The 10,836-nt window shown below is 39.9% G+C and overlaps 1 protein-coding gene across 1 annotated transcript; it reads right to left on the bottom strand.

Annotated features, from left to right (window-relative positions):
- Positions 1-4,216: 4,216 nt before the first annotated feature.
- LOC103779136 (feline leukemia virus subgroup C receptor-related protein 1-like) lies at positions 4,217-10,560 on the bottom strand (the record flags this gene model as incomplete). Its single annotated transcript, XM_008946755.1, has 9 exons — positions 4,217-4,279; positions 5,906-5,973; positions 6,650-6,761; positions 6,957-7,062; positions 7,744-7,854; positions 9,011-9,114; positions 9,375-9,442; positions 9,752-9,892; positions 10,416-10,560. Coding segments are annotated over 9 exons (918 nt in total), but the record flags the coding sequence as incomplete, so codon positions are not given.
- Positions 10,561-10,836: the final 276 nt, after the last annotated feature.

Here is a 10,836-nt window from a genome sequence, read left to right on the forward strand (position 1 = left end):
CATGCTTTATTAAAATAATATCTGCACTACACTTAAGGAGTTGCCTTTGGATTGCTTTGCTTTAGGGCTTCACTGCACTTTATCTTCCTCAGACCTTTTCCAGCACTGAGGAGAAATCACTGTGCTAGAGCAGTGTAACTCAAGTACTTATGCTAATACTTTAATTTCACACCCTGAGAAAATTTCTCTGTAAGCAAATACTCTTGGGTATTTTTATATACACTGCTTATGCACTCTGCATATAGATGTGCATGCACATCTATATAATTCACCTAGAAATTTTCCTACATTAAATGGCAGCTTCTAAGAAAAAACAAAATTTTAGACCATGAGCTGTATCAGCAGCTATCAAAAATGGTAATCTGGCCTCCAACCAAGTTACACGTTCTCTACTTTATTAGTAACAGGTAACAGTAAGGAACAATGTCACCCACGTATGCACATACGTACAGTATTGCCATCAAAATAGTCACAAGGAATTTTTAGTTTTGTCTTGAAACAAAGAATTGGACAGCAACAAAACCAAAAATATTAGAGCAAAAATATTTGCTATCTTCATGAGAACAATGACATGAGCAGTAAATAATAAATTCCATGGGTCTTACATGGAAACACATTTCTCGTAGGAATATTTTTTGCTGAGTTCATTCTAGTCCATGCGTTAACATCACTCCCCCTCTTCACAGAGACCAGACAAAATGGTGGTGGCAGGGAAATCACATCAGACACAGGAACTTTATCTCTGGTCTTTCAGTCATTAGTAGCCTATCACACTTGAGAAGGTGGTACACACATGTATCAAAAGACAGCAGCTGAAAAGGTCACACTTCCCCATTCATGCAGGAAAACTCATGGTCCACAGAATGGAAAATTAAAGCAATAAGTGCTTGTAGCTTAACCAAATTTCACTTGGTTGTAGATGCACAAGATAGTCTAAAGACTTCTCAAAAAGCATTTTTTCATTAGGCAACAGGGGTTGGCAGCTCTATGCACTCCAGTGATTGTCTCTGAAACAACAGACTGTCTTGAATAGAAGAGATGACCAAGAGGATGAAGTTAGGAAAGCACTATCAACCTGAAATGATTCATGTATATTCTTCCCACTTCTTCCTTTGTTCTTTCTTCCTCATAAAACATGGGCACTCAGCAACAGAAAGCATTTTTAGCAAGACAAACACTCACCTACAAAACAAATGCTCTGAAGGACTATCTACCAAGCTGAAGAATAACAAAGCACCCAGTTGCAGCAGTTCCCAACGATACCTTACACGTCTGCTATCTTCACACCCAGCCAACAGAAATGAGGGTTTTAAAGGCCACATTAGGAATTTCAATTAAAAACAGGTCAATGTTCTCTTTGTCTTTCCCACTGAAGTTAGCAAAAGCTTAACATGGTCTGGAAGAAAGGAACAGAGTTATTTCCAAGGCTAATTTCTGATGGGTGTAGCTGGAAGTGAGCAGTTGCCCACCCTGCTGGGCCCCTGGGGGCTCAGGGCAGCCCTGTTGCTCTCACTCACCATTACGTACCTTCTCTTGCATCTCCTAGAGTTCTCCTGAGGCATACAAAAGCATGCTGAAAAGCCAAGGCTGATGCCAGGGACTGGGATGTCTCACCTCACTTGGTTTCCTATTCCACCCTCTCATAGTTGACATGCAATTCCATTCAGTAAGTGATTACCTCTTTAACCAGTTATCATTTCCAGCCCAGACCTCTACTCTTACTGGAGGGCTGAGCCAGACTCTCAAGGCTGAGTCAGAAACCCTGTTTCCAATTCCAGGCAGATGCTTGATTGTGTGAATGTTTTTTGCTTAAAAAAATAAAGCACCAACTACCCCTAAACTATTTCTGCCGTTAGCTAGAACCTCAGTTTCTTGACAGGCAGGTAAGATTATTGCATAAAATAATGAGTTGTTCTTTATTCACTCTTTATTTTGCTGCTGAGCCTTTTATTTAAATATCATTGCTCACAGTTTCCAACTTTCCAGCTCCTTTTAGAGGGCACATATTAAATCCAACATGTAATTAAGCCTTCGTTATGAGGAATATTTTCTTTTCAGGGATCCAGCAGGGTTTCCACCATGCCAAAATCCTGTTTGGACCTTTCCAGAGGGGAGCCAAGTAATTTGGCAGAAGATAAACTGTAAGGAGCCAGAAGGACTAGAATATTTTTTCAGTCATCAGCTGAAGCCAACTAAAGAAACTGCAAACAAGTAACAAAGAAATTTTAAAATTATTTTTAAATTCAAATTCAAACTCAACCTTTGAATTTGAAGTGTGTACTGCACATCTCAGAAAGCATTCTGGATATTGCCAAAGATTTCCTATTAAACCTTTGAAAACACTCCCCCAAAACTGCAAAAATACTTAAGATTTTGCAACAGCAGAAATACAAAGCAGTTACAAGCCATAAACGTAAATGTTTACTGAATCTGTAGCTTGCCAAAGAATGAATATATTTTGGCACACATCATTATAATTTTTCCAAAGGGAAAAACCACCTACAGCTAGCAAAAGGCAGGAACTGTCACTTTCCTCTATCAGGCTGAAAACATGCACGTTCCTTGATGGAGCAGCTTGTATCACAGTGAGTCATTAAACACAATGAACTGCACGATGAAAGCACCTCTACTTCTGCTTCTGTACTCTTGCCTGCCACCTGAACATCTGTGAGTTACTTCTCCTCTATTCAGCTGTCTCACCAGAGGACTCTGCTCATAGAGCCTGCCTATGAGGAGACTACCTTGGAATTAAAAAGTTCCCCATACACAACTGTAACAATCCATGGAAAATTCTGAGTAGGATTCCACCTTCTGGATATCTGTGGGAACTCAGAGAGATGGTGTCACTGATGGTACCAACCTGCAGGCTCAGCTGAAAGACTGCTAAAGCTTAAATGTTTTCAAAGTTTGCTAACTCAGGTCTGACTTTCCAGTAAGAGTAGGGGCCCATCACCACTATGTGACATCAGTTCTCTAGGTGTGTAGACAGAGCACAAGATAAAGGAAAATTTTCAGAATCACTGCAGGGAGAAATCCACATCCCAAATTCAGACCAATGTAATAACACAACGTGAATGTTAATGAAGTCTGTTCCTTTTGTAGCTAAGATGCATGATACAAACAGCAAATAATTCAAAATGAAGCATCAGTATTTTCCTTTCAGTCATCCTTACAGCTTTCAACAAACTGCAAAAGACATGATTCAAATTATACGAGCACAAAAATTTCACAAGACAAATTATACAATTCACAACAGAGCAATAAATGCAAAAAAACCAACAGAACACATTTACTGATACTCCACAAATATTCAGAGGAGGTTTAACACACACAAAAAAAAAAAAAAAAAGGAATTTCTTCAGCAGCACTGATTAAACTCAAGATGAGGCAAGGAACTTCTTTACAAAGTAAAGGCACCAGCTCTTTGTAAACACGTACTCCTCTCACTTTAACTGAGAAAGCACTGAAAATATTCTGTGGAGGCAACCTGTGTGGTAGTGTTCCATTGCCTATAAATATTTCACAGTAGAGAGATCAAAGACCTTTCTCCTCCTTTTCACTGTATTTAATAAGAAAAGTTTTTTCTTCCATTTATCTAGTGGGAAGCTTCAAATCTCCCAAGAAATGCTACAGTGAACCTGTAAGACAGTGGTGTTCTATCTGCCTTCTGACACCTACCAAGATGTTTCAAGGCAAAAGAAATGTCAGATGCCAGTATGAAACACAGACATTTGCAGTCATGTCTTGCTTTCAGTATTGTGCTATACAGACAGTTTCCCAAAAGGAACCATTGGCTTATATTAAAAAAAAATACAGATACATTTTAAGAAAGGAATTCATGAACATCCTCCAGCTGTGCAGCTCCCTACTCTGACTTTTCAACTGCACTAGCAGACTGATCAACAACAGATCAGACACTTCTGATAACGATGACTGTGCTTCAGGATGCCAGATTTTCTCCAGGTACATTTCCTGAACATACACATCTCCACAGCATGAGTCATTTTTATGTTACTATTGAAATATTCCATACAAAGGTGAATTGTTTGCACCTTGAGCAAAATGAACTGGGCATCTTCACAGTTTGCACTGCATAACTACCATTAGTATCACCAAACACATTTTACTGCTCATACACACAAATCCAGTGATTAACACCAATATCATTCAGTAGCCAACCAAACTTGTGCATCTCTAAGTCACCTTCCTTCAGCTTTTATAAAGCTGATTGGCTTTTTAATGTAGTACTTTCAGGTTCTGCAGGACTGTCAACTGGCACCTGGAGAGGGCAAAAAAAAGCAAAAAGCAAGAATTAAGCTGTTATTCAGCAGAAGCTATTCCCAGCCTCAGAACTAATTATTAGGTTAGACTCCTGCAGTGTATGTAGTTAATTAGCCAAATCAGGCACTTATAGAAAGCCCTGTTTTCCCTTCTCTCTGTAATCAGAAAAAAAAAAACACCCCACCACAAAACTCACAGAACTGTGTTTCTTAGTGCAAGTCTAAAGTATATATTTACTGTATATAGATATTTCTGATATGAAGATTAATTTTTGGGTTTTTTTCTCCACTGCATTTAAACACAACAGAATCTTGATGATCAAAGATTGGTATCAAAGTGCCTTATTACCATAGGCAGCTCTCAATTATTTATGGTAATATAACAGAAGCCCAGAGTCCTCACTGTGATATCCTGACTAATACAAACAAAGCTGTGCCACAATCTAGGCTAATTACCATGGTGATAAGAGAGAACAGACAAATCATGAGCCACTGCTTATAACCAAGCTGTACACTGCAGAGACAACCCTGACCCGGGCTGCTACAGCCAGAGGATGCCACACTGTGCACACACAGCTGCACAGGCTTTGGGTGCAAGTTAACTGGTAATATCACAGCAAGGACTCTGGGCTTCTGTCATATCCTGGCTAATACAAATGAAGCTGTGCCACAATCTGGGCTAATTACCATGGTGATAAGAGAGAACAGACAAATCATGAGCCACTGCTTATAACCAAGCTGTACACTGCAGAGACAACCCTGACCCAGGCTGCTACAGCCAGAGGATGCCACACTGTGCACACACAGCTGCACAGGCTTTGGGTGCAAGTTAACTCCTAGCACCAGCTTCAAAATTTCTGAACCTTATGCAGACACTAACAGTGTGCACCTGATGACAGGCTATCAAAAGCTGCTATCCATGCAAGATGACTATGCATAAAAAAAAAGAAGCATGACAGAGGATCTTGCAACATCTGCCTCCAAAAAGCCATCACTATCTTGATTCAAGTGATCAAAAACCCTACAGCAGTGAAAACACTTTCCAGTGACAGCCTTACTTCTACTAGTAACTGTAATCATTTGGAAAAGCTGGTGAAACATGCTCTTGGGAGCTCCTGAAGAGCAGAAAGTGCTATGCTCACGTGTCATCTAAAGTGAGAGGGTGCTCAGTAGAAGAGCAGATCCAGCTCTTCATGCAGCAGAGTACAGAAACTGCAACATGACTTCTGTTCCTCAGACACTGACCTCACTTAAAGAGACTGCAGGTATTTTAAATAAAATACCTATTCTATAGCACAACCTCCTAACCCAATACACAAAAAGGCTTCACAATTTATTATGCTGCCTGCAAATATGAAAAAGCAAGATTCAAGCAATAAAATTAGAGATTAATATTAGCCATTTAACATTCAGGAAAATCTGAGAGCAGCAGGTCTTTTAGTTATTTTCACAGGAGCTAAGGGGAGAAAGAGATACGAGGGGAGCGTCCCATGTAGCTCAGTTATTCCAAAACAGCAGGGAAGAAGTTTTTGTCATTTACTCTTCTGCTGTTAATACTATTATGCCAATAGCAGCCCAGCATTCAAGTACAGTAATGCAATCATGGTGAAAGAGTCATCACTTACAGCTTTAACATCCAAGTTCATAATCCCTGAATTGACATTATGTCTTCGCAAATCTGATTTTATTAAGGCTGAAACAAAAAAAAAAAAAGAAAGAGAAAGGTATTTCAAAGCTTTGCAATGACAGGCATTGCAAGGGAAATATTTTCACAGTGCAAGCTCACGGAAGCTGCTTTCAGCACACGTTCAAAATATCTGCATTCACTCTTTTGCAATTTGAACTTACTGACAATTTAAACTGGCTCCTCACAGAAAATGACAATAAAAGCTTTTAAACCATGAATACTTCAAGCAGTGCTTGATGGTTTTAGCACTTTCAGCACATTTTTAAGTACCTGCATGTGTAAGTCATTGACATAGTTCAGGAATGCATCAGCAGTTTCGTGCATTTGGAAAACCAAACTCTCCATTTCTGTGTTTGTTTACATTTAGTATCCTACTCTGGAGACAGACATCTGCCTCAAATTCAAGATACAGCTCAAGAAATGGACGACAGGTAGCTGTCCATGTATTAGCAACATCATCCTTAAATCAAGGGGTGCAGGCACAGCAAGTATTTAATGTGAAACACAAACAAGAAAACCCCAAACCCTGCACTTACAACTTCCGTCAGCCCAGACAAAGAGCTACATTTTTAAATCCTAGATGCCCAAGACATCTGAAAATTACACAGAAATTCAGTACCTAAAAAACCCTCCCTATTTTTATATTAAAGAGAAATCCTTACTTCCATTTCTGTTTAATTACCTGTTAAGATAATGCCCACAAAAATCCAAGCACACAGAAAGAGGTTTCCTGCACGAGGACCGTAGTCTGTTGTGAGTTTTCCTTGAACAAGTGTGAAGACAATTCCAAATATCTATAAAGAAACAAGTCACTTAATCAGGGTTACAGAGAAAAGTCACCACTTTACTTTGCAAAGTTCCAAGTTAAAAAAAATCAGATTACAACAATGCAACAGAGACTTAGCAGCCAAGTCTAAGGAAGCTTTCTTAGATTCACAAAGAGTGGTCTCCCTAAACATTGCCTCATCTGAAAAATAAAATCATACAACCTGTGCTGAGGCATTAAGGAGACCTGAGGAAGTGCCTTCAGACTCTGGGTATGTAATTTCCACAGCAAATTCAAACCCAAGTGGGAGATAGCCAGTCATGAAGAACCTGTTGAAGAGGAGAGTAAGATGCCTTCAGCTATTACTACAGCTAAGAAAATCAGACACACACAGTAATTATCATGAATTCACTGGCATTCTGACCTGTCTGTTTGCAAGATGTAACACAACTCAACACTTGCTTTGCCTGCTTCATTCCCCCAACCACATCCAACAATTTTAGCCATACCTGTCTCTTTTTAGGACAGTGATGTTTTAATGTATTTGTTCTGTTTCCCACAACCACCTGTGCTCCCCTCCATACCTATGAAACAGCTTTCTCGGATCACTCCACAAGCCACCCCATAATTGAAGCCAATTATTTTCAAATAAAGGACATAAACATCATCGTTTGATCAGCCCCAACATTCATGCTGGAGGATAAAATGAGACCATCTACAGAGAGTGAGGCTGGACACTGGAATGTCTGCTAGAAGTGGCTGTGGAAAAAGCTAAACAGCCTGATAGGTGTCAGGAAGAGCAGTGGATTAGTGCAGTTGAGGTTGGTTGGTTTTTAAACTGGAACTTGGGACATTTCTGGCTCTACCTTGACTGCCATATCCAGATACAGCACTGGCACAAGTTGAGTGCACAGCAACACAATATACAGTAGAACCATTTAGTTAAAAAATGCAAATCTTGTTTCTGAACAGAACTACAGTAAGTATTGTAGTTCTCTTTAGTTGCTCACCCAAGCACTCCTCCAGTCACGAACACTACTATAAGGTATCCAAGGTCCAGGGTAAAAGTAAATACCAGCAATCCAATGAAAGAGAGAATGTAAACAATCAAAGTAGTTTGCCTGCAACCCAATCAAAACAAAAACAAAAACAATTAACATTGTTAACACAAGGTCTTAGCATGTTGTTGAAGCAAGGAAGAGCAGAACAAACATTACTTACTAACAACTGACATTCTACAGCTATATTTGCTTCACATAATTCTGACTCAAACCTGTCATGCAGTGAGAACCTCTCTCTTCCCAAACTTTCTACTGCCCTGGTTATATGGCTGCTTCACTCAAGGCTGAAGACATAATCAAACTCTGAAAGAGTGGACAATCACAGCAGATACTATTACCTTAAGACTACTTTAGTTCTCCTCCATGTAGTACCTCTTGGCCGCTCTGCAGCATGGCCCATTATACAATACATTAATACATGTGCAGCCAAATCAAACTCTTATTAGCAATAAAAATCAGCCTAAGAGGCAAGTCAGACAAGTCTTGTTACAACATTCTATTTATTTTTAATCTGGAACAAGGGAAGTTGTCCAAAATATTAAAGCACATGTCACATATTTATAAGCCAAAACACATGCAGAAACAAAGCCAATCTACAGCATTAACACCCAGTAAGTTGCTAGAGCTCTTGCACATAATGTACTAAGAGTTTCAGGGAGAACTACTCCACCACAAGCAGGGCACAGCTCACTCCTGTGGAGCGTGACACCGCGGGTGATGGACCTACCCCAGAAGGGAGTCCTGCTCCATGGTCATCCCCCAAATCAAAGCAAATGTTATCCTTACTAATAGGGCCAGGATTAGTATAATATTTAAAAAAAAAAAGAGACTCCATCAACTGCCTATCTTACAAAACAATGCAGAGCACGCTGTGAACGTTGATGCTTTCCTACAAGGAGCCCACTGGGCCACCTTGCCACTGCATGTAGGACATACAGGGTTTTCCTTGCTAGCCTTATGCTCCTGAAGAGACAGGAGGAGACAGTAAACCCCTTTACATCTTGCTATCTCCTCTCTTCTCTTTTGGCCAAGAACCAGCAAGAGTCTCAAGCTTTTGCTGTAGCCTCAGCAACTAGTTTCCACCAGGGCTGCTAAAAACTCTGGGATGACCTGCCATTCACCATCAGCTCACTCCAGCCCCTGTGTTGCAGTATTTTTCTAATGCCACGGCACCACTCTCCTACCCTTAACCCCAAACATGCCTACCCACACTTACTTGTATGTTTTAGTGTAATCCAGCCACAAACCACAAATAATCGAACCCACCATTCCTGCCACCACCAGTGTCAAGCCAATTCTCCCAGCGTTCACTTCTTCTCCCTTTCAACAAATATTTATATGGTGCTCATTAATAACTTGCTTGGACTCAGAGTCAAGTTCAGACCTCTTGGCAGTCATAAGAGCAAACATTGCTATGACTCCCATAGCTGCATGGTGCAAGACACTGTAAGGGGGTACAAAGGAAACCAAATGTCTGCACACACTTAACACCTACATAATAACAAACATCACCTCTGCAGATGTACTGTACCAAATAAAACACAACTGACACAAACCCAAGGACGACCCAAGAAGCTCACCTCATAATAAGTCACTATCATCTGGTTCAGTAATGTGGAGACAGAATAAAACGCTCCGGTCATAATACCTGCAGTACCAAAAGAAAACCTTCAGTCATTCCAAGTGTAGCCATGCAGATCTGCCACCCTAAAGGGTTCATCTCATATTTAAGACTCATATTGGGGGCAAAACCTTTCACCTGCCAGATAAAAATCTCTTCACAAGACCTACAGATGGTATTTTCAATCCTGCAGGGTTTTCCAACACTGACTGTTGAGTGAGTACAAGTTTGACACTCCCTCCCCCATAAAAAAAACACCACCACAACTGAAACTCTGTGGGTTTTTAGCACACATTTCAACTGTCTTGTCAGACTATAGACAGCAGCACCACTTACCATAACTGATCAGCAAAAGCACAAATGGAATATTTCTGAATAAGTTAATAATCGACTGCTTGTAGGAGTAATCCTTGGGAGGCATAGTTTGCAGGACTGCTTGAGAGTGACTAGGAGGGTATTTGGGCTTTTCTTCAAACACTGGGGAAACAGAAGGAACAATTGATTTGTCTTCATCAGACTAATGCTTTTTCTTTTTGAAGTATTTCAGTTTGATGAATTTCAAGAGATTAACTTGTGGGTTTTAACTTCCTTGGAAAAAAATTCCAATTTTCTCATGGAAAAATCAAGTCACAGGCACAAAAGATATGCTATTTATTTGGTTACATCTGACTCCTACCAACATACAGCCAAAGACAGACTTAGCCTGCAGTGTCTCTAGACCTTTGTATCTGAATAGTCAGACTAAGAGAGAATTCACATTATATCATATTGTCATTAGAGCAAAAAGCCTCAGTGAACTGAATATTCTGGGACGGGTCACCCCATTTGAAGCATGACAGAGGAAACTGGTTGTCACTTAACCCTGCAAAACAGCAAAGTGAAAACAAGCAAACTGGAGAAAATGTAACCTCAGCTACTTTGAGCAGTGCCAGATGCTTTGAGGGAGGTGTTGTGACACTCCCTATGGCCACCATTTCAATGGCAAGAACAGAACACTTACCAACTCCTGTTAAGAAGAACAAAAGTGTGGACACTATTGCTGTTCCATAGAACATGATGCTGATGTTATGTGCCATTAGATCAATATCATTAGGTTTATTTGGGACCAAAACAGGTGGCAATAAAAAGCCAATCGCAGTGCCAAGCTGTAAAGCAAGAAAACCAAAAATCATCTCCCTGTGAACATAAAAATTAACAGAAGTGAAAAGCCTTACCAGGTAGGATTCAGAATTTATTTCATAACAAGTATGAATAAAACTACAAAAGTAAAGTGTTCCTTTAGGATCATACTTCTGAGTCAATTGCTCTCAAAGATATTTCACAATCAGGTCTTCCACAACTCAGGTTTTAACCTTTTCATTTCTAAATTGAACTACAACACTACACCTAGTACCTAGCACGTTTAACAACTAAGCATTAAG

Source organism: Merops nubicus, unplaced genomic scaffold (assembly GCF_000691845.1).
Source record: "Merops nubicus isolate BGI_N331 unplaced genomic scaffold, ASM69184v1 scaffold1819, whole genome shotgun sequence".
NCBI lineage: Eukaryota > Metazoa > Chordata > Aves > Coraciiformes > Meropidae > Merops > Merops nubicus.